Here is a 25525-nt window from a genome sequence, read left to right as displayed (position 1 = left end):
GATATAGGGATCACACCAATGTAGCTTTCATACAGTCTAAATTGTTAAAATTTTTTGATTTAGTGGGATAAAAGACTGCAGTGTTTATGTATAAAGCCAGGAGCAATTTATTACCTGGTGGAATTCAAAAACTATTTAATGAAAGGGAAGGGGGATACAATTTAAGGGGTCAGTTAAATTTAAAAATTCATGCTATACGTACAACCAAAAAAAAGATTTTGTATTTCCATAAGTGGGGTAAAACTATGGAATAATTTAAGTGTGGACATAAAAAATAGTAATAGAATTGATGAGTTTAAATATAAATATAAAGGTATGTGTCAATCAAGATATATGCAAGAACAGGCTCAATGATTAATTAGATGGAACATTGTGGGTGTGGTGTATGAATGTTAACACTTTGTAATAATTCTTTAGTATATTACTTGTGTGGTGTAGAAGATAATTATTTAAGAATGTAATTATGTAAGAATGTTAACACTCTGTTATAATTTTTTTAAATATATTTCTTGTGTGGTGTAGAAGAGAATTATTTATGTAGAGATACTGCTTGCAAATCAATGATGGTAAGATGATGTTATGGGGTAGGACTAGATAAGTCTAACTTCTTCCTACTCCGTTCAAGCATGTACTAGGTATAAGCAAATTGATAATGCATTTGTGGATATGTGTGAAATTATGTGTGTTGACATATTGACTGTCGTTACATGTTTGAAAGAATAAATCAAATCAAATCTTCCACCTCCCAACCCAACAAGAAAAGGAAAGGCCAAATATTTCAAAATGTCACACTGTTTATTCATAATAGTCCTGCCAAATAATCCATTTTTTAAAAGCTTGTTGACTTGTGATGAATTGCAGTTGCTTGCATATGAAATGATCTCATGTTTAACTCAAGCTAAATATTATGTGTCATTCAGAAATGCATCTAAAATTCGGGTTAAACTGAGACATAGCACAAACTTAAAGTGTCTGTCGCTGATCTTAGGTGGTGTGCGTGCTTTCCCATGGAGAAAAGGGATCTGTCTATGGGACTGATGAGAAGCAGGTACCTTTGCGAGAACTCACACAGCCCTTCACGAGTGGGAGAGCCAAAACCTTAGCAGGGAAGCCCAAACTGTTCTTCATCCAGGCGTGCCAGGGAAGGAGCTACCTAGACATCCTATCTCCACTAAACATTTCTAATACATACAAGTACCTAACCAATGTCTATCTGACTAAAAATACCTAACAATACTATCAGTAGATAGTTCCCAAGGATCCTCATGCACAAACATCTCCAAACAGTTCTTCCTGAAGTCTACTGTCATCTCCACTGTTTTGAGCATGTTCAGGTGTAGGTTGTTGTGACTACACCATAGGACCAGCTGCTCAACCTCCCGTTTATAGGCTGACCAACTGGACTAAAAACCTAGTCCATTTGATTTTTCAGTTTTTTCAGCTTACTATGACCTGGATGACTGAGAATCTGCAGGGACAGGTTGAAGATAAGTGTGAAGATGGGGGCCAGCTGATCGGTACATGCTTTCAGGCAGGAGGGGATCACACCATCTGGGCCTGGTGCCTTTGTGATCTTTTGTTTTTTAAAAAGGCCATGCACATCCTTTTTGCAGATCGTTAGACGTGGGGCGCTGGAGGGAGGGGTGGTAATTGTCAGGCGAGCAGCTGCTGGGTCTGAGGTGGGGAGGGTGAGGGGGGAGTATTGTTTCTCAAACCTGCAGTAGAACACATTCAGGTCGTCTGCTAGTTGATGGTCTTCCACAGCAGAGGGTGATGGTTTCCTATAACCAGTGATGTTTTCCAGGCTTCTCCACACAGATGAGGGGTCATTGGCTGAAAACAGGGTTTTCAGCTTTCCAGAGTAGCTTGTCTTTGGTACTCTGATCTCCCTTGTCAATGTGTTCCTTGCCTGCCTGTACAGAATCCTGGCTCCACATCTGTAAGCCTCCTTTTTTGCATGACAAAGCTACTTGAGTCTTGTTGTGAACCAGGGCTTGTTGTTGTTGTATGTGCAGAAGGGGTTGGTGGTATAGGCTCTATTCTATTATAAAGCCTCGTCCGGTTCTTTCAAACCAGGAACTCAGAGGGACGACTCAGACCACTTGGATATATAAAAAATATAACCGTGCTGGTTTATTCAAAGAGTCACAGGCAAGAATTAACATTACACGTCCAGGCATCTTCCACCCCCAAAGCTGCTCGCAGGCAGCCCGGAAGAAGCAAGACCCCGAACCCAAGATCTCTATACAATTTAATCACATGGGCTAGCCCCATCCTACACAGGCAACGTCAAACCGTGACGCCACCTGATATGCCAGCTTGGCAGCTGAGCAGAGCAGTAGTCAAAACACGAAGAAAATAATGTGTGTGAATGTTGATTATGTGGTGTGTATCTAAAAACATACAGGACATTCAGGGACATGTCCGAACAGTAAGCCTCGGAAAATGTTATGATTATCCCTGACTGCAGCCTTTCTCTGCTTTAACTAACCTTGCATTTAACAGCCTGAGGAAGACATCCTGGCTACACTAACATCTTCTAATACAACAGATCTCTAATCAATATCTATCTAACTAAGAAATTACCTAACAGTGGGCACATACACATCCTCACAAAAGCTCAAAAATGTGTTAATGTCAAGACGAAGTTACAAAGGTTCATCTAGTTAATGGTTTATAGACAGAAAAGCTACATTTCATGCCTGACAATATTTTTGATGATGATTTCACTTATCCAATACTTCATCAGTGAAGTATTGGATAAAATAACATCCTGAGCTGATGGTGTCATTAGATGGGAAGCCTGCTATTTATCTATAGCCTGGGAGCTTTTGTGCAAATGCTAGGAGTTTGGGACATCAGGTTGGCAGCACAAATTCTCCTGCCAGGTGCCATTAAACCAGAAAAAAATAGCACAATGAGATGACAAAGTTAAAACAGCACCAGTCAAACCTCCACTGAAAATATATGACATTTAGATTTGTTCAAATATTAATGTTACAAATGTTAGTCTCTTCATCACTCCACACAGAGTTCAGGTTTTTTTTTCTTGGATTTCAGAGTTTTTGTCTGCTGCAATTTTTTGTCTCTTCGGTGACAGGTGACGTTTAACTCACATTCATCATTTACATCATGATTCTCTAAGTCAGTTTCCATTGCGCCTTGTTGCATTTTCCTTTTATTGGCACATAGACTTACTGCCATCTTAACCAATCATCCAGTTTGCAATATTTTGACTTTTGTGTTTTTGAATTTCCATTCTTCCCACTTAGGGTTTATTCATTCATTCATTCATATTTCTATTTATTTATTTATTTATTGTGCAAATTCAAAATGCACATAAAACAGGTGGATGGAAATGTATCTAATAGTATACCAAATGTAATGAAAATACAGCTAATGTTGATCTCAAGGAGGCAAATTTACTCTTAACCACAAATGTAATGGCACTAGAGGTCAGGGGAACCCCAAAGACATCAGGATTCATCCTCTGGGTGCCCTGAATATCTGTACAAAGTTTTATGACAGTCAGTTCAATAATGCTGACATATTTCATTCTGGATTAAACAGTTAAATGAATCATGTTGTTACAAACATGAAATTGTTGTCCATAGTAGTAAAAATTGTGCCATAAAATTTTTAATGATATATTTACATAAAATGCCCTGTGGAAAAAAACAAATTTATATTCACCCTGTGGCTCAAGCCCAAATGTCTCATTAGCCAAATGCAACATCAGATTGCTAATGAGGCTAAGATTATTTTCACTGTAGCCACAGAGAATGTTATTCTTATTAACTGAGTGCATGATACTGTATGTACCAGATGAGTCAGCCCTGCATGGGCTACCAGCCACCTTGTAAATGAGTGATCATGATACTTGTATGGAAATTACAGCAAACCTTCAACATGTAGTGAACACCGTCACCATGCACATTCATTATGATCGGCTGCTATTTTACACTACAGACTTGTTTTGTTGTGTGTGATGTCAGCAGAAAATGGTCTGCAGTGCAGACACAGCAGGGCTGTCTACAGCAGCTGCATCCAATCAAGCAGACCGCACCAGAAACCACAGGCAAAGGTCAAGAACAGACAGTAGGAGTCAGCTTCTCTCACTCGAGGCCTGAACTAATGACACTGTTATTTCTACAACACCAATCATTGTCCTGTCTTCTGTTGTACCCGGTACTTTTTACCATACGGACTCTGAGAGACGAGGCAGTCCAAGTAACTACAAAACAGTGCTGATTTATTCCATGAACACAGGTAAAAATTAACATTACACGCTCAGGTATCCTTCACCTCCAAACTGCACGCAGGCAGATGAAAGATGAAAGACCCCGAACCCAACAGGCCTGTACATTATATCTGGTTTGGGCTAACCCCATTTTACACAGGCACGTCAAACCGTGGCGTCACCTGATATGCCAGCTTTACAGCTGACCGTAGCAGTAGTCAAAACATGGAGAAAATCAATGTGTGTGAGTGTTGATTAAGTGGTGTGTATCTAAGAACATACAGGACATTCAGGGACATGTCTGGACATTAAGCCTAGGAAGATATTATGATTAAGATTACGGCTAAACATATCATACAGTAGCCACTTTCTATCTAGTTATCCTGGAACATAAACAACCTGGAGTAACTCATGGAAATGAGTAAGCATTTAACAGCCTGAGCTAGACATCCTGTCTACACTGAATACATTTCTAATCCAACAAGTACCTAACCAATATTTATCTGACTAAAAATACCTAACATTTCAAAATAGAAAACTGAATTCAAGAGTGTTGTTGTGATTTGAAACATGTTGGTGACTTAGCACATAAGCATAATGACGGACTACAATAAGTATTTGTTGGAACGTGACGGTCCTAAACACCCTCACAACACAGCTGACAAGGCTGGTGCCACCATTAATACAGTAGCTGCAGATAACCTTCAGTCCCTGTAGAGGACTCCCACACAATTAACTGTGCACTCTGCTTCCTTATCAGCTCACTGACAAGTCTCCCTTTGTGCCCCCATTTTTTCATTATACAAATGATTTAGTTGTTTTAAATTGAAAGAGAACAGATTTTTGCAAACCCCCACCCCCTCTTTGGAACAAAAGGCATGACCATGGAATGACACATTAGTATAATGACATGACTGGATATTTACAGCATGGTTTAACACAGGCTGGTGATTGGCCTGCAGCTTTTGACTCCCCACATCTGGCCCTGTGGGAAATAGGAGGGCTCTAGTTTTCACAGATTTTTCACATGAAAACCTCATAGTATTTAAACTCATTACAGTCGAATTTCAGACAGCTCAGTAACCTGACCTAAGCCGTCCAGCTCAAGCTGGAAACTAAGTACATTTACTCAAGTACTGTACTTAGGTACAATTTTGAGGTATCTGTACTGTACTTTGAGTATTTTCATTTTGTGCTACTTCATACTTTGACTTCGCCGCATTTTAGAGACAAATATTGTACTTTTTTACCCATCTACATTTATTTTATAACTTATTTTATAACTCATTACTTTTAAGAATCAGATTAATAAATAAATTACACTATTATCCTAAAACTTCATTTATCTCTAGTGTAAAATTCACAAGCTACTCAGCTACATTATAAGCATGGAATCTAGTTAAAACTAGTTACACCTTTACCAGTTGCAACATTAAATGTGATGTACACAATAATGCATCACTAATTACGGTCCAATAATATTATACATTAATGTTAAGTGTGCCATGCTGCATAATATTTATAGTTTTACTTTGAATACTTCAAGTATATTTTGATGCTAATAATTTTGTACTTTTGCTTAAGTAACATTTTGAATGTAGGACTTTTACTTGCAACAAAGTGCTTTTTAAAATGTGGTCTTGCTACGTTTACTTAAGTAAGGGATCTAGGTACTTCTTCTACCGCTGTCATTTGGACTAATTAAAACTTTTTCTGTTCTGACATATTATTGTAATGTCAGTGATTTAGAACTTTTGAAGAGATGATTGACATCATATGGCTACAAGCTTTTATCAAACAAGATGAAAAAAACTTTTTTCCAAGCTCATACAGAGGTTCTTTATCTTGTTTAACTGAATGTCATGTGAACGTCTCTTTTGGTGAGAGCTTTGCTTCCCAGAATGCTCTACAGCCAAGAGCGTGCAGATGAGAGATTGCTGTCAGGGAATATCAAGTGCTGATTTACTGTATAATCGATTCAGCGATGATACCTCCTGCTGTCCTGCCACCTGTTCTGTCAGCCAATAGCCATGTTGCTGCGTACAAATCCATGGCTTGTTTACCAGCGTGCGGCACTTCAAAAACACGCACATCCCTATTAACCAGTCAAAGACTTTCAGAATCAGCTCAACTGGAGATAAGCACCTGCCTGCATGGCCCAAGCTGCTCACACACTCCCTGTGATAAGTAGAAGTAAATCAGGGGAAAATGTGAATGTAGTGCTGGATGTTTGTCCATCCAGCCTCAGTGGTATCCTGTCTCCATGTGTGACAGAGATAAAGTGCTGGGCCTTTTTGGCTCCTCAGTAGAAAATGAAGCTATAAGTTGTAGAGGTAGAGGAATGATGGGCAACCAAGGCTTATGGGCACATGAAGCCCTTCTCGCGTCCCACATGCCCTACACTGACTTTAACAAGACAATCCATCATAATCAGAGCACAGTTCATGCAGCACTTGTACCAGATGACTTTTTATTCACCAAAATGACAGCCTCATCATTCAGTGAGTAAACCAACCAGAAACAGAAAGGTTGATAAAGTGAAAAACAAAAATACATTTTATTTCCCACATTCTTCCTCTGTCACCTGTTCTGTGGATGCAGATGTCTCCCCTTCTTCTTAAGATGCTAATGAGTCTGCCACTCCCATGCTTTCCCTGTCATGCTTTGTGTGTGGTGTACCTGTACCATTTAGAGCTTCCGTTTTGTCCAGGAGATAAGAGAATTTGAAAAAACAATTCAGCTCTCATGCTTCCCACCCCCAACTTGCCTCTCAGCACTACTGGGTTGTTGACTCATGGAGCAGAAGTTTCTGCTTGCGCTGTCACTGGCAATACATGTCTACATGTACTCCAGATCCAAAGTGTATGTGTGTCTGTGTATGTACAGTATGCTGATGTGCATGAATGTTTGCCAAGTATACCACTCAGTTCACGCAGAAATGCTGCATCCTGTCCAAAAAATAATCACATCAAATCACAAACTGTTCATCTTTCAGCATGTACTGCCCAGTCTCAAAATGTTTGTGGCTTAATGTTTGTTCAGATATCATGATATGCTAAGAGAGGTTGGATATGTGCTGTATGCGTGGATAAACCAAATAGGGCTCTGGGGACCATAGAGCTGGGCTCTATATGGTGGCAATGAAGAATATCCTACATTCAACTGTGAACAGCACAGTGATAATTCAAATGCAACCACAAGCTTGGTTGTTTTGGATTCTTAGACGGACTGAATGCTAATCATTAACCTAAACAAGACCGCCAAAATCCACTGGGATACCCATTGTTCAACAAATAGCGCCTCTTTTCTCTCAGCTGACCCTTTTCTCTCTATCACCTGTGTCTCCACAGAGTCCAGTAATCATGTACGATGCGGCAAGGGTGTCGTCTCCTAAGGATGGTGCAATTGGCCCACCTGTGGTCCCCGGAGCAGAAGCAGGAACAACTGTAGGATCAGGAGGGCCCATGCCGACTGCGGTCCTACAAGCTAAAACTGAGGAGGGGTGGCCAGGTACGGAGGAGGAGGAGGAGGAGCTCAAAGCAGAACCTGTACTGGTGAAGAAGCCACACAGAGAGATTCTGGACCATGAGAGGAAGAGGAGGGTGGAGCTCAAATGTATGGAGCTCCAGGAGATGATGGAGGAACAGGGGTAAGTAGATGTGATGAGCACCCATTGACAGTAATATAATGAACCTCACGTGAGAATTTCTTGTACAGTAATAGCTATAATTAATATTGCAACAATTACAGTGGATCACATGTCAATATGAAAGGGGTCACTCATAGTGATTACATCTATTCTAAAGAATTGAAATCTGCTGCTTTTCTTAGCCCCTAAAGCTCTGTCATTACATTTCAAAATTATAATGCCTTAATTCAGTTTAAATTAGAATTTAAATATGAAGACAAAATTGTCTTAACTATAAATAAATAAATTACCTAGAAGTTTGACAACTTTTTTGTGGTATTTATTGTGCAGTTCAGTCGTTCCTAACTGTGACAGCCATCTTTATACAAGTGTGTTGCAGCAACTTCATCTATGGTATAATATTCCATATCCCTGACTCTGCTGGGGGTTTTTTTTGTTTGTTTGTTTTTTTTTTTAGCATCTAACTTTATGCCATCATGGGTGTTTATGACTGGAACTTGTCCAGAAATGTCACAAAAGCACACAGACATTTAAGGTGCACTGAATAAATGTTTTTTAAAAGTAAGTCCCTTTAAAAGCAGGCTATTTTTGTATGATGCTCAGATAATTATATGTGGTGTAGAGAATGGCTTGGAACACATCCGCCACAAATGAAACTGATGTCCTTATGTAGGAGGCTGTTCTGGTCCTAAAATAACTGTATCCAGCATAAGAGTCAGTTCAGTATCAAGTGAGGGACCCTACAGGAACCATCTTGGCAGTGACTTGGGTACTTCCTGCTCAGCCAGCTGTACCAGATAACCCTAATAGGCAGTGTTCAGAATTAGCAACCCAGTGAAGGCTCATCGTTTTGTCACTGCACTAGTGGCTTCTGCTTGCTGGTTGGGTGCCTCAGTGTTGGCTAAAAAGAAGAGAGCAGTATACAGTATGTGTAGTGGGGTTTCTACACTGTCCCCAAGCCAAATGTGGGTGGGAATTAGTTGTGACAGGAGCTACAGTGAGCTGGGAAATCAACCACTGAAATTGAGATATTAAATTAAAAAAAAGTAGACATGTCTCAAGGTTAAAAAAAAAATCATAGACTGAATTCAAGCTTTTGAACAGAATTTGTTTGTTTGTAGCTTTGTAAAGATGAAAATTAAAAAGGTTTGAGCAGGTGGGAGCAACCAATCATGATAATCCCTGGAACCAAGAATGCACCACATACTGTAGCTTTGGTGCAGTAACACAGCTTTTACCTCACAGATGAAAATGCAAACACAATTTTTACAGTTCAAACATAGAGCTACAGTGCCTTGCAAAAGTATTCTTACCCCTTGAATTTTTCCACATTTTGTCACATTACAACCACAAACTTAAATGTATTTTATTGGGATTTTATGTAATAGTCCAACACAAAGTATCGCATAATTGTGAAGTGGAAGGAAAATGATATGTGGTTTTTACAAGAAAAAATCTGAAAAGTGGGGCGTGCATATGTATTCAGCTCCCTTTACTCTCATATCCCTAAATAAAATCCAATCCAATCCAACTGCCTTCAGAAGTCACCTAATTAGTAAATAGTCCACCTGTGTGTGCTTCAATCTCAGTATAAATACAGCTGTTCTGTGAAGGCCTCAGAGGTTTGTTAGAGAACATTAGTGAACAAACAGCATCAAGAAGACTAAGGAACACACCAGACAGATCATCACATGTTGTGGAGAAGTTTGAAGCAGGATTAAGTTATAAAAACATATCCCAAGCTTTGAACATCTCACGGAGCACTGTTCAATCCATCATCCGAAAATGGAAAGCGTATGGCACAATTGCAAACCTACCAAGACATGGCCGTCCACTTAAACTGACGGGCCGGACAAGGGGAGCATTAATCAGAGAAGCAACCAAGAGGCCCATGTTAACTCTGGAGGAGCTGCAGAGATCCACAGCTCAGGTGGGAAAATCTGTCCACAGAACAACTATTAGTCGTGTACTCCACAAATATGGCTTTGTTACATCCGTGGCCCTGGCCGCCCCCAGCACCTTGTCAGCTGGCATGGGTAATCCCTGCAGCTCTGCCCCAGCACTGGTGGGAGTGCGTTCCAAGCAGCGAGGCACACCTGCGTTCAATTATTAGAGCAGTACTTAAGGAAAGCATTGGTGTGTCCTCGTTGCCAGATGATCTCTTATACTCCTGCTGGTAACATTGCTGTGTACTCATGTTACAGATTTTATGTGAACGAACTGCTGTGCTTTTGTTTGGCCTGACTTTCTGTTTTGAACTATATGCCCTCTGCTTGTGGGAACTTATGCACCAGCTTCTTTGAATTCCTGCCCTTCTTATTTTTTGACGGGTCGCCCTGTGTTTGAACTGTGTTTTCCCAGACCGATTTGGCTTCGGCCATTTTTTTTGTTTTGTTTTGTTTGTTTGTTTTTTTTGTTTGTTTTTCACAACACCACTTGGTACTGTGACTGAACAGTTTCCTCAGGCAGCGCTCCACAGGGCTAGGAGACCTGCCTCTACTGCGACTAGCACAGTGGTCCTGGATCTCTGCTGTTTAGCCGTCATCATACCATCCGGCTGCCTGCCATGCCATCTGACGGACTGGTTCTCACTCTCCACCACGGGGGTCCTGCACTCTGGACCAGTGCTCACCAGTGCCAGCTCCTGCTTCCCTGGGCTGCTTCATATGCCTGTGGCAATCTCCTGTCAAGAGCTAGCACACTCAGTTATTCAAGTCTTCAGTATTACTACTCAAGCTAGTGCTTACCGTAGTATACCTGTTACTCTCTCTTTGCGCCTCTCTTCAACCCTAGCAGTCCAGTCAACCCTACGCTCCCAGATGCCCTGAGATCGACTGCACTGACCGGCTCTGTCCACTTCTCATTTCCAAACTCATTAAAATACAATTACCTTGTCAAGCCTAAGTCCGAGGCCTGCATATTTCTGAGTCCGAACTAGCACTATATATGGTGCGCCGTAACAGGCTTTTATGGAAGAGTGGCAAGAAGAATGCCATTGTTGAAAGAAAGCAATAAGAAGTCCCATTTGCAGTTTGCCACAAGCCATGTAGGGGACACAGCAAACGTGTGGAAGAAGGTGCTCTGGTCAGATGAGACCAAAATTAAACTTTTTGGTCTACATGCAAAACGTTATGTGTGGCGGAAACCTAACACTAAACATCAACCTGAACACACCTTGCCCACCGTGAAAAACAGTGGTGGCAGCATCATGCTGTGGGGATGCATTTCTTCAGCAGGGACAGGGAAGCTGGTCAGAGTTGATGGGAAGATGGATGTAGCTAAATAGAGGGCAATCCTGGAAGAAAATCTGTTAGAATCTGCAAAAGACTTGGGACTGGGGCGGAGGTTCACTTTCCAGCAGGGCAACAACCCTAAACATACAGCCAGAGCTACAATGGAATGGTTTAGATCAAAGCATATCCATTTGCTAGAATGGCCTGGTCAAAGTCCAGACCTAAATCCTATTGAATCTGTGTCAAGACTTAAATTGCTGTTCACAGACACTCTCCATCCAATCTGACTGAACTGGAGCTACTTTTCAAAGACGAATGGGCAAAAATTGCAGTCTCTAGATGTGCAAAGCTGGTAGAGACATACCCCAAAAGACTTGCAGCTGTAATTGCAGCGAAAGGTGCTTCGACAAAGTATTGACTCAAGGGGGCTGAATACATATGCATGCCACACTTTTCATTTTTATTTGTAAAAAATCTTGAACAACATGTATCATTTTCCTTCCACTTCACAATTACGCAATACTTTGTGTTGGTCTATCACATAAAATCCCAATAAAATACATTTAAGTTTGTGGTTGTAATGGCACAAAATGTGGAAAAGTTCAAGGGGTATGAATACTTTTGCAAGGCACTGTATATGGAGATTCATACAGCCACAAATACATTCCTTATTTTTGATTTTGTTGCATATTTGCAGCCAAGAAGCTAACTTTGCATTAAATGGTCTTATCCCTTGCATAAATGGCATTATCCTCAAGTAATTATTAGTGAGGGTACCATAGAGACAGTCAGTTAAGAACACAGGCCAACCAAGCATAGTCTGTTTCATTAGCATGATATGTATCCTTTAGCACAAAGGCAGGAAGAGCTCGGTTTGCTGCGTCCATGGAAGTTATAGTGACTGCAGTCGGTGGCCCCATCTCACAATCTCAGGGCTTCTCCTAGTCTTATCTACACCCATATATGCACTGCTGCTTGAATAACCACAGCTTACAGGCAAACTCCAGGCTAAGTGAGACTGTAAGTAATGATAAGCTCTGTGATCCTGTGTTGGTACAGAGAACGATCATTTTATCACATTCACCTGAGACCTGATGGCATTTTTTGGCATCTCTTTGGTCGTCTATAGAAAGCCTGATAAGTCTGTTGTTGTTTAGGCTAGATATAGGAGGTGACAGGCAAAAGTGAATGAAAGAATGTAAGATCTGCATTTTTTAATCGTATTTTTAAAGAAAACTATCCCTATTTTTCTGTGTTCTCCTCTCTGACCATGATTGATAAAAACTTTTCTACTGCTGATTGCACCATTTTAGAGTATGCAGATGAATTAAATCAATAATTAAATAAATGCTCCTGTCATTTTTTTAAGATGGAGACGGATTAGATCTCCTTTTTCTTCAACTCGCTTATCCTTCCCTGAGCATGACTGGGCTTGTAAGGCAGTAGGGCCTCATTAAGACTGCAGGGTAGTGGTAGACCGTCAGCAGACTAGCTGGATGGGAACTGCTGGACTTGGGGGAATAAAAAACTAGAAAGAGGAGGTCGACTGTTGTCACGTGTCAATCTCCTGGCCTGGAGTAGGCACAGTTCCTGGTTTGACAGTGATGTAAAAGAGCAACGGTGTCTAGTGGAGCAGTGTAGCAGCAGGCAGAAGCTTGGCTAATGATGACAGAATACAATGAGAATGAACACCCATACTAACCAGCTCTACCCACTCATCAGGCTGCATGGACTCTGCTGGCAGGCAGTTTCTTGAAGGACAGCAACCACTCAGCTGAGTGTTAAAGCTCTGGACAGACTCAAATCATCTTGTTACACTATAATAAAAAGAGAATCTTATTTGCCAGCTTGGCTCAGCACAGCTCCCACTGCCTCTCCAGTTTCTATTGTGCCTCTTGAAATGAGACGGTGTGTGCATGTGTGTAGGATTAAGGGATAGAGCAGGGGATGAAACAGGGATAGAGAGGGAGAGCAAAACAAAGCATTAGACACAGTTAAGATGGTAGCTGGAATCTGTTTTAATTTTTCATAGATTTAAGCCAGCATGGCCAGCCTCTTCATCACCAGTGAGTCGTCGTCCTGACTGAGGCCTAAATGAAGAATTAGGTTAGGGGGCAGGTTGGACACCTGCCTCCTCCTACCAGCAGACACTTGTCTCCTTTCTTTTGACACACAACCCCTCAATCCAGTCATGCACTTCTCAGGAGATAAGACCAGGACAAATAATCTGTCAGGAATGATGGCCTCGCCCTATGAGCAAGTTAGCTGGGCTCAGCAATTAAAGGAGCCTGTTCATTTAACTACCCAAGGCCTGGCAGCATCTTCCATTCATTGGAGTACTGAGTGCTCTGCAGCCACAGGGAGTATTGCCCTTTTACATACAGTATGCCTGCGGCCCCTGCCCCAGGAGACTGAGTGCGGCTCTAGACCTGTCCGAAGGTCAGGCTGTGGGTGAAGAACCGAGAGGGGAGACACCATCTGAGCCTTTAGTTCCCAGTGAATCTCCTGGGCTTCTGCAGGACTCAGACAGGTTCCCCCTGACCAAAATGGGGCATGTTGAGCTGGCTGGAGTGGAGCTAGTAGCAGGAGGACAGGCTGAGATGGACCCCTTCTCTCCTTCCTCCTCTTGCCGGGACCTCTGGGACAGATGGCGAGACATGTACCCGAGCAGCTCGAAGATGGCCAATCTGAGACAGGAAATCCGCTATTGCTGGGAACTGTGCAAGCCAGGCTTGTTGGTACAGGATTAGCCTGTGTTGAACCGGACCAGTTCATTTCTTTTTTAAATTTTAAATTTTTTGAGGAGCTGAGGGCAAGAGAAAGAAAAGGAGAAAAACTGCCACCTGCTGGGTCCACTGTAGGCTGGTTCGTTCTATTAGGGTTTCTCTCAAGCCGGGGGTGGGAGAGAGATAAGAAGGACCCAGACTGCAGTGTGACAGTTTAGATAAACAGAGAAAGTTTTATTAACACAACTGAAACAGGGGAAAACTGATGGTGGTAATGGCTAAGAGTCAGGAATACAGTGCAGTTCACAGGGGAGCATGTGGAGACAGGCTGACCCGGTGGAATGATGTGAGGAAGAGGAGTTACTGGAGGTGGATAGAGTCGGCTGAGTCGAGTGGTGAGTGAGACGGTTGCTGTAAGAAGGCTGGCCCAGACAGAATGGTGTTGATCGTAACAGGATTGGAGAGCAAAGCAGGAGCTGGTGCGTTGTAGCTTGTATTGTCATCAACATCAATGAACTGGCAGAGACTGAGAGAGAACCTGGAGGGTAAGTAAGCCAGCTCGTAATTGGTGTAATCAGCCACAGGTGAAAGCATTCCGGAGATGCCAGTGTTTGCGGGGAGTGAGGGAGAGAAAGAAACAGGGAGAGAGGCAGGGAGCGGAGCACAACCCTGACATTTCAAGCTGTTTTGTCTAGCATGGGCCTGTTATATTGGCTTGGAAGGCCCCCACTGACAATGTATAAGATAGGTCATTGTTCCTGAGATGCTTCCCCCTCCTTTTTTCAGTCTTATATGACACAGACATTGGCTACATCAGAGCAGAGGTAGTTATTTGCTCTGGCCTTAGAGGCTCTGAGAAGTATTCTTAATAAGATCCTACCTACTCACATCTCTTGCAATTCAAAAACTGTCAGTGCAGATGTTGGAGTAGTGACTAAAATTCAGCCATTTGGCTCCATATCTGTAAATTGTTCTGTCTTGAAATGGATTTGCTTGTATGTCTTTATATACATGTAAAAGCACAGATTCATTTACACATCTCTGTGTTGTTGTGCCTTCTTTGCTTGTGCCAGGCTATGCCTCTTCACTCAACATTAAAACAGATATAAATTTTTTTTAATACACAGATACAAATCTAATTTTTCTGCTTGGTGAAGCAGGAACAGTAATATCTAGTCTCTTCCCTCTTACTTACAAAGTTCTTACCACTGGTGGCACAAACTGTTTCATGCATACATTACAAAGGCCAAGCACACTTTGTTGTTCATAGACAACATCACTGTATTGCTTCTCTGAAGCAAACCCTGTGTATGTGTGTGTGCATGCCTTCCGCAGATGCATATATAGTGTTCATGTGTTTAAAGGGAGCCTCATACACCCTGCAGTTCAGACTGAGTGAGGCCCTGTGAAGAGAGCTTATTAAGAAGCTGGAAAAAGGCCCAAACACCACAGGAGTTTGAATCATGTGCAATCATTATAGCTCAATTAGCACAGAAAAATACCCATGAAATAGAGTCTGGACCATTGCATGCAGAGCAGCCCTAATGGTCCAAAGTCATTCAGTGAGCAGTGTTATCATAAGGTCCTCAAAGTTGCTTAAAAGCTGACACAAAGCATATTTGAAAACATTCAGGATGGTGCTTCAGTTATATACCATCTCCTCTAATAGCTACTTTAAACGATCATGCCTCATGCACTTCCAGACAGGTGTCATTTATAAATGTAACCTTGAGCCCCATTTAATGTACTGTATAAGGCATCCTTCATTTAGCCTTCTCACCCAGAGCTAGAGCCACCGTGGCAGCTGCCTCCAGAGCCCGAGCCACCACAGCAGCTGCTTCCAGAGCCTGAGCTGCTGCAACCTGACCTCAACCTGCAGCCTTCCGCCTCTGAGGGCAAGGGTTGCAGACGAAGGAAGTGACCAGCACGGCGCCGCCAGCCCCCGTCGGGTCCCGAGCAGCAGCAGCGGTGGTAGTCCATGTTGGGTCATGAGCAGCAGCAGCAGTAGCCTTCATTGAGTCTTGAGCAGCAGCAACCACTGCAGCCCTTGTGCATCCCATGCAGACCTCCCACTGCAGCAGCCCACTCCTTGTCCATCCCACCAGGACCTCCCGCTGCAGCAGCCCACTTCTCATTCATCCCATCTGGACCTCCCGCTGCAGCAGCACATTCCTGAGCCAGTCCCAGCGCTCCAGCAGCTGCCGCCTCCTGGACCAGTCCCCGAGCTCCAGCAGCTGCCGCCTCTGTTGTGTTAATAAAACTTTCTTTATTTATCTAAACTGTCACACTGTAGTCTGGGTCCTTATGGGTCTTATCTCTCTCTCACCCCCTGGCTTGAGAGAGACCCTAACATGAAATGCTGTCGGTCTTAGAGAAGATGAGCAATCAGAAAGTGCGGCTGCAGCAGATTGTGCTTCTCCATCCACTTACACAGTGGGGGAGGAGAGAGGGGCAGCTTTATGTAGTGAGAGAGAGGTTACTTGCTGTCTGGTCTCTCTTGTATCTGTTATCTCACCAGAATGTCTGTGAGTGTACAGAGCATCAATTGAAAATCTTCTTCATTTGAGAGTTAAACTATTTCACTGTGGCACTTGGTAGGCCATTTTAATTCTGCTCCTGAAATAGAAATGTGGAGGTGTTCAGGTTTGTCTTCCTATGCTGCCAGCACCATTCAGTCTTACTAGCTACACTGCCATCACTATGCCTCTGTGCTCTTTGCAGCAAGATTGATGACTGCAGTTTCATAGGTGTATAGCAATGCCTTGGGACAACTTGAGGACAATAGCTCTTCAGACACCAAATGCAGCAACATCACTTGCGGTCAAGAGGAGCACACGCCCCACACATAGGCACGCCCCGTTCAAATTGATGACCATCAGCTTGGAACACACCTATTCATTTTTCAGGATTGTGAGTTAATGGGAGAATCTGTGAGTGCTCTAAGCTGTCTGATTACTGCAATCAAGCTTTCATGGATGGGGTGACGGAGAGCTCCTCGCTCTTTGTGCCTGGGCTGAATGGCTTTCCTTTGGTTCCAATATGGCCTCTGTCCCTCCTCATACACATATACTAACATACAAACATGACTATAAACATTCATTGTAATTTGAATTCACTGTTACCCAATCATCCGTCCCTTGCACTGTGTCAGGGCAAAACTGATGGTGTTGCTGCCATCCTTACAGCTGCAAAATGTGCACCTAAATGTGCAGTGGAGCTTAGCTTCTGACAGGCGTCCAATATGTGGCCACTTATGCAGATTGATTTAGAGTTCACTATGAATTTTTTAAACCTAATTGCTCTAAAATGCAACTTAAAAGTTTGGCCAGCTGCTGCGCTGAAAGATTGCCAGAGAAGCGGGACCTGATGGTGCTGTCACACTTGCTGGCTACTGCTCTGCTGGATCATCTTCCAGCTATTTCAGTTCTCCATCGCACTACTCCTAATCATATTCTTCACATCGTCAAAATGTTGATAGCACCTGGCACAGACTACACTGTATCAGCTGCAATATTTAATCTGAGAAAATCAAACCTTCCTCAGTCTGATGCCAGTTCAAAGCCGAAATGAGCCCCTGGTTCATTCTCAATCCAACTTACAGATTTGCGCCTGCCATAAGCAGTAGATAAGAGGGTGAAAGAGAATCTGTTGAAAGGTAAGAGTCCGCTATATATTTCAGCACTGAGTGATGGATGGCTCTGCTTTTACTAGGAACAAGTGGACATCACAAGTCAGCAGTGATTAATAAACTGTGATTTAATAATTACTTAATAAACTGGTAAGTAAATTACATGGTTCTAAGCGTGTCCCCACAAACTTTTGTGTACCTTTGACTGTAGCTTCATTGTTAGGATGCTGACAGTGGTATGAATCTTCTGTAACTCTCAGGAAGAAAGCAAATAAGCATGATCTGGACAAAGTCTAACTAATCCTTTAAGAAAAGAAAAACAGTTGTTTTGCTAAGTAAGTGTCTGTTTCAGCACTAACTGACAGTTCCCCAGGGTTATCACTTAAATAAGAAAATATCACGTTAGTATATTGAAAGTCAAAGAGGGTATGAGTTCTAAGGCTTCAGTCTTTTTTTTATTACCAGTTTACTGTAAATATAGGTCACCTGCACTTTCACTGTGGTGTAATCAGTGACTCTTCATGCTAATGCTACATCCCAGACACCCCTCATATATGCTGTTGTTGTTGAATTTGACCATGACAGTATATTATTAATGCTTGAGGCTTCCAATCAGGTTACCTCTGTGAAGAGTCTGACACACTATCACAGCTTTATTAACCATCATTAGATGGTGTGGACAATGATGTTTGCGGATGACATTGTGATCTGTAGTGAGAGCAGAGAGCAGGTGGAGGAACACCTGGAAAGGTGGAGGTCTGCTCTGGAAAGAACAGGAATGAAAGTCAGTCATGGTAAGACAGAATACACTTCCCTCCCTCTCGTGTATGAACGAGAGGGAGGGAAGTGGAACAGTGAGGTTACAGGGGGCTGAGGTCAAGAAAGTGCAGGAGTTTAAGTATTTGGGGTCAACAGTCCAGTGTGATGGGGAGTGTAGGAAAGAGGTGAAGAGGCGAGTGCAGGCAGGTTGGAGTGGGTGGAGAAAGGTGTCAGGAGTGTTGTGTGACAGAAGAGTGGCAGCAAGAATCAAAGGAAAGGTGTACAAGACAGTAGTGAGACCAGCTATGCTGTATGGGTTAGAGACTGTAGCAGTGAGGAAAAGACAAGAGGCAGAGATGGAGGTAGCAGAGATTGGAGATGGAGCTGCCAGGCAAGAGGTCAAGAGGAAGGCCAAAGAGGAGATATATGGATGTGCTAAAAGAGGACATGAAGTTAATTGGGGTGAGAGTAGAGGATGCCGAGGATAGAGTTAGGTGGAAACAGATGATTTGCTGTGGTGACCCCTAATGGGAACAGCCAAAAGAAGATTAGATGGTGTGAATATGGTGTGCATACACCAGATCAGCTCAGTCTGCAGTGCACTAAAGAGATCATGCCAAGTTTCCAGACTTGCATAGCTGTACTATGATAATCTGTAGAATAGATCAGAGGACTGTTCAGATGGGTTGGTTGAATAATTACTGTCTGGAGTGCCGTCATACTTGTGGTCAGGGGCTGTTAATTGTGCTATTCAAGAATAGGAGAATGGAGACCAATGCTTCATGCATAGTGTTTTATTCATTCATTATGTTCTGCATCAAGTAACATCACAATGAAATAAAAGTATAAATAATCATTTTGATGTTCTACTGTTGCATCCACTGACAGCCACAATATATCTGACATGAAAATAACCAGATATTCTCAATTACAAAATAGGACTTCAAATCTATAGTGTGGCATGGACAGTAATTTATTTCATGTGCCACTGCAGCAATCTGTAGTATGATGTCTGTCTCAGCTTGTAGAAAACACCTCGCACTGACCCCTCAATTCAGTGAGTCCAGGTGCTTGCTTGTAGAATGAAAGGTGGCATGGAGCCCAGGCCTGAACAACAAACCCACCAGGGCTGGGAGAGGTTGACATTGAGTCATCAGAATATACAGCATTTAGCTGACTATAATTTTCATTCAGGATATGGGCAGAAGACTGTCGCTGACATTGGTTCGGTCCTATATGAGAAAAGATGCAGCTCCTATATGAGTATCTGACATTTATTACAGATGACTCTTAGCTTTACCCGTGCCCCTGCTGCATGCTGGCATTAAAAGCTGCTGCTTCAGTCTGGAATATCATCTTGACAGTCTCTTAACATTTAGAAGAATTTACTTCATCCTTGTCTGCTCACTATTGAGCTAAGTAGTCAAAACTTCAGATCACTGATGAGTGTGTGTATTCCTTGAATAATTGTTCCATCTTTGTGTCCATCCTCAGGTACACAGAAGAAGAGATTCGACAGAAAGTAAGCACATTCAGACAAATGCTGATGGACAAAGAGGGAGTCATCACCAGAGAGGGCTCACACACACAGTCAGTGTAAGTTGCTGTAGATCTGGTGTTATGTCTGTGATGTGTGCATTAGAGGTGAAGCTGCTATCTATACAGATTACAGATGTATTATTTTTTTTATTTGTGTCATGCACCAAAGTGCCCAGCCCACATGGACTTACAAATGCTGTTGCTTCTAAGAAAAAGTACAATTTTCAAACTTTACCATAATATCCTCCTTGCTGTACATAGCAAAACATACAAGAAACATTGTTTTCTGTCCTATGCGCTACAGAAAAACTCTGCCACATAAAAAGTTCCTTTTACAAAACACACTTCAAGTTTCTTAAAATTATCCACTGGAAAAATGTATCACATATTGAAGACCTTTTACAATAAAAGAGTATCCCTCAAGTCATCAAACATGAACAATAAAATATAACATGGATTTTGTCTTCAATCTTACCCAGTTCACATATTGTAACAAACATAATCCTTTGTCTTCTGGTGAGTCAATAAACCTGTCTGTTTTAATAGTTGTTTACAGTGTGTCAGAAAAATATCAGTATTCTGCACTGGTAAAAAGTACATTAAAAATACAGTGTTACGCATAAAAGCCCTATATTCACTATTTTACTTACACTATAAAAAGTATAAGCATTAAATTATACTTAAGATATCAAATGTTATTATGCAGAATGGCCCATTTTGGCATTTTGTATGTTACTGGACTTATCACTGTTGCAGCTGGTGGGACTGGTTTTAATAACCATAGTGGGTAGCATGTGAATTTCCCTCTGGGGGACAGAGCAGTCATATCTGTAGCACAGAATGGAAACACTCAAATAGTATTCAAGAATCTAAAGAATTATAGTAAAGCTGCCAGGAACATAACCATGTTTTTGAATTTATCAAAAGATAGAGATAATGAATTAATCAAATATTAAATGTGTCTATTTGAACTTCACCTTAAAAAAGAAAATAATAGTAAGTCTAAACATGAGTCAACAAGAGGTTAGTGGAAATAGTAAGGATTGCATTGTGCCACATTACATCACCTGGGCAGATGAAATTAAGTTTTCAAAAATCTGGTTCATTTGCAAGCACTTGTCTGTCTAGTCTGGAATCCTGTAGTAAAACTAGCAGCTCTGAAACATCAGTCAGGCTAGTGCAGTGGTAAAAATGGATGAAAAGTTATGAAGGATGAATAATAAATCTGTAATATGAATGAATGGGTATTAAATCTACCTACACCTTCATGCTTTTAGCTTAAAGTCTGTTTGTTTACATTTGTCACATCTACTGTTTGCACTGGGCAAACACAGAGGAAAACATCTGATGATTCTGAGGCAAGTATAAGGAGCACATTTGTTATCTGATTTCTAAAAGTGAATTCCACTGATTAAAGCAGGGTGTGTATGACATCTGTGTGTTTAGATTGTTTGTGATATATTGTGTGAAACCGGTAACAAGTCATATAAAGTATGGGTATTCATTTACACCTCTAGTGTGCACATATGGTTTTTCACTTTGCCTCCCTCTTCTTGTTTCACTCACACATCATTTTTTTCAGCAGACTTTTGTCTCCTTGATAAAAAATGAATTACAAAAGGAACACAAATGCTTTATAATAAATGGCTCTAATAAAAGTAGACAGAAATAAATATCAAATGCATACACAGTTTGATTTAAAAGAGGTTATGATAAATGTTCTGCATATTGTCTTCAGGCAATCAGTTCTAAAGAACTGAGGCTTTCAAATAAAGCCATAATTGAAAAAGTTGAGTATATCGTAATATGAAACCTTGACCTCTGATTGCTAATGCCTCTCTCTGAACATGCGGGGAATTGTTAAACCCCAGTGCTTTGAAAATAATCTGTAGCATTTTAAAGTTTATTATAAACTCTGCTGGAAGCCAACAAGGCAAAGATTGGCATGATAATTATCAATTTGTTTATAGTATTAAGCCTCACTGTATCTTTGAGCACAAGGTGGGAGGGAAACGTTTCTTCAAGGCTAGAAGAGATCAAATTAAAGGACTCATGAATGAATGCAATGTGTTTGTCCAGATCACAAAGTGACACACACACACACATTCACAGAGTTAAAGACATGAGAAACGGCAACTAGGGGGATAGGCACAGTGGCCCGCCTGAGACACTCCATCACACTGTATGTGTGAATGATTGAGAGAGAGGCAGTGCGGTGGTGGTGATGTTTCCTACTGTTGGTGAACTAATGACTGGTAATGAAGCTGATGCTTCCTGTCTCACAGATAGGACTAATGATGTCTGACATTTAACTGGACCAAGCTGAAATGAGGAGGAAGAGTGAGAGAGAGGGAGGGAGTTCAGGGTACTGACAGAGGACAGCTGTGTACAGTAGGATGGATATAAAACCGCAAAGCAGACCACAAAGGTAGAAAAAAAAATGTTGTTTTACTTCTTCACTTCAGTTCAGCGTCAGGTGAATTTGAGTTGTCAGAGCTACAATAGCCTCAAATTCTGCAACTTTTCCTCAGCAGAAAGGATCCAAGTCCCTTAACCACAGACCTCTGGGTGGGGTGACCTACAACCCTCTACTCTTTTACAGTACAAGTGAAAATTAACATTTTCACTGAGCAGTTGGCTCAGTGAAGTAATAAACCACTGCTAAAAAAAGAATTTTACATTACAGTTTACTCCTCTTCTATAAACATTTATCTGTACAGTAATTTATTTTGTGATCAGTAACAGGTTATTTTATCTTAATTTAGGTACAAACTGATGCTACACACCTTCAAGTAAAAATACTCATAGAGCTAGAAATGGATGTTTGACATGGTTAAATAAATGTATAAAGATTTGGTAAATGATAAGAGCCTCCATCACACCTTCAAATGTACTGCCTTTAGTGTGTGTGTTTCAGTTTGCTCAGATGAGAGCTTTTGTACAGATCTTTTCCACAGGGACTATGTAACTATTGACAGGCCAGGCCTCTCAGCTGTGGCATAATACATTTTTACACTGACAATAAACAGCCAACAGTAAGCATGGATGTACTAGATCATAACTCTGTTTACCAATGTCCTATATTGATTTCCTGCAGAATGGATGGGAACAGAGTGAGAGAAGGAATGCAGTGTGTAAAGCCTCTGGCAGCCATTCAGTCACAGTAAGGCTGTCTGACAAGAGCGGGATCAATGGAGAAGCTGACCGTGGCCTCCACATACATTATAAAATAACTGAGTGATGAATTCATTGGGAAACAGAAATGCAGCTTACTGCAATACACATGGATCTGCCACAAAACTGTAGTACAAATATCTGATCAAGGTGCACCCAGAACATTGAGGTGTTTCCTTATGATCACAGGACTTAATCAGCTCAACTAAAACCTCCATCGCTGTGAATCCTTGATCTTAGTAAGACTACCAATAATGCAGCTTTTCTGTTCATTAATGTTAGTGGAGCTGTAACAATGGGTCCCGGAGAGAGTTTGGAAAAGGCCCAGGAAAAAAGTAATGAGGGGGGCACAGGTCAATAATAAGTGCTGGCCTTTGACTATCCGGTACCAGAAATGACCTTACAGGAGGAACTGCAAGAGGCCATTAAACAGATTGTCTCTTTACAACTAGAAGTCCCACAGGAACAACAAGAGTATTTGCAAGAATTACTGGAATGCCCACTGTTTAAGGAGTCAGAGTCCAAAGAGACAAGCCAGGAAAAGATGAAAAAGTGTTACTCAACCCAAAGGAAGGCACACCAGTGACAAAAACTATCCTGGTGCAGGAAGAATATATGGAGGAGTTGATAGTAAGCTTGTATTTCCCCATTGCACCTGGACCAATGGAGGTCAAGAATGAGTGGAAGGAAGAACTGGATTTCGAGGAGAAAGAGAAAAATAACAAGAGGAATTGGAGAAGAGAGAAGAATAATTAAAGAGCAACAGCTAAAATGCTCCTACTCCTGTGTGGACTGCTGTTTCCTGTTTCTGTGTTAATCATACTCACTTCCTGTTTCCTGTGTCTGTACCATGTTGTGCTTGCTACCAGATTGTTTACGGATTAAGCTCACTATTTTCTAGGTTTATCTGAATTTTTTTGAGTTGACAACATATACCTGCACTACTTAAGCACCTGTGTCACAGACGTTCTTGCTAATTACCAAATTTAACATGCTACTTTAGGTCAGCTAGTTTAGAAGCTAGCTAAGCCAGTGGCTTAGTTGAGAGCAGCGGCTTCCCTCTCTTCCTCTCTGACTTTCTCTTATCCAGAGTGTCGCATGTTCAGTTATTCCTCTGCCTCTTTTAGCAGTAATACTTGTAATACTGTAAATGTCAGATGCTAGCAGCACTGGAGGTGAGGCTCACTGATTTGGATGCAGCTCTGCACCATAGAGCAGGGGCAGCTGTGGCACAGGAGGTAGGGCGGGTCGTTTCCTAACTGGAGGATTAGCGGTTCGATTCCTGGCTTGTCCAGTCAACATGTCGAGGTGTCTTTGAGCAAGACACTGAACCCCCAGTTGCTCCCGGTGATGTCACCAGAATTTAGTTTCAAACCAAAACAACTAACTAGTTTCATAAATCTTACCTGGACAATTTGCAGTTTTTTTTTCATCGTCTAATTCAGCTTTCACGGTTCTCTCCTTGTCGTATCTCTCAGCACACTGATTGTGGTGATACCGCAGTCTCCGCAGTGTTGAGGCATGCATTTAATGCAACATTAGTTGAAGGTGAGCCTCAAGCTCCAGGTGTTATAAATATTGTTTGATTCTCACCCATTTCTAAGCTGCCCTGTCTGTGCCCTTTTAAAGACACAGGCAGTATTGCATGAATTCACCTTAAGCAGTATTTAATCAGAGCATGATATTTTTAGAGCACAAGCTGGCACACATTTTTCTGACTTTACTCTCTGTATATGGATATCTTCTGAAACTTAGACAGATAATTCTTTAGGATGAAAGGAGCCTATCCTATCATTTTCCTTGTGTGGACCACCCAACAGGTCCAAACAAGAAAAAATGTCCACACAAGAAAGGTGTTCCGTCGGGGGTTGGTTCGCACAAGTACATAAAGACAAACCCACAAACGCGAACACACACATACATTTGTTTTCATTGCTCACGGGGATTTACACTGACTTACATTAATCTTCTGCAACTTTAACCCTAACCGCTACTTACCTACCCTAGCCCTTACCTTTTCCTAACCCTAACCTTACCCTGTCCTAATGGCTGAAGTTCTTTGTTGAATAATCTGAAGGATGAGATGCAATAAAGTAGGAATGGCCTTGAAGACCTGAACATTTTGATACCTGAATGACTTTTCTAGCTGACGTTATGCTGAGCTTATTAAGATGTGAAAATATTCCCTAACTCTATCCGCGGCATCCTCTACTCTCACCCCAATTAACTTAATGTCCTCTTTTAGCACATCCATATATCTTCTCTTTGGCCTTCCTCTAGACCTCTTGCCTGGCAGCTCCATCTCCAACATCCTTCTAGCAATATAACCACTATCCCTCCTCTGCACATGTCCAAACCATCTCAATCTGGCCTCTCTGACCTTGTCCCCAAAACAGCCGACCTGAGCTGTCCCTCTGATGTGTTTGTTCCTAATCCTGTCCATCCTGATCACTCCTAAAGAGACTCTCAACATTCTCATCTCTGCTACCTCCATCTCTGCCTCTTGCCTTTTCCTCACTGCTACAGTCTCTAACCCATACAGCATAGCTGGTCTCACTACTGTCTTGTACACCTCTC

The 25525-nt window shown here is 41.8% G+C and overlaps 1 protein-coding gene across 1 annotated transcript in view; it reads left to right on the top strand.

Moving 5' to 3' along the window:
- LOC109967048 (serine/arginine repetitive matrix protein 3-like) overlaps positions 1 to 25525 on the top strand; it is an 80613-nt gene that overhangs the window by 43359 nt on the left and 11729 nt on the right. Inside the window, exons 2-3 of the mRNA XM_020612376.1 lie at positions 7591 to 7889; positions 19730 to 19831. Of these exons, the coding sequence (XP_020468032.1) occupies positions 7603 to 7889; positions 19730 to 19831 (389 nt within the window). The 5' untranslated portion in view covers positions 7591 to 7602. The remainder of the gene's footprint in view (positions 1 to 7590; positions 7890 to 19729; positions 19832 to 25525) is intronic.

The sequence above is a fragment of the Monopterus albus genome, unplaced genomic scaffold, assembly GCF_001952655.1.
Source record: "Monopterus albus unplaced genomic scaffold, M_albus_1.0 scaffold124.1, whole genome shotgun sequence".
Classification (NCBI taxonomy): Eukaryota; Metazoa; Chordata; class Actinopteri; order Synbranchiformes; family Synbranchidae; genus Monopterus; species Monopterus albus.
Note: the sequence above shows the minus strand (reverse complement) of the source record. Positions and strands in the feature narration are given on the sequence as shown.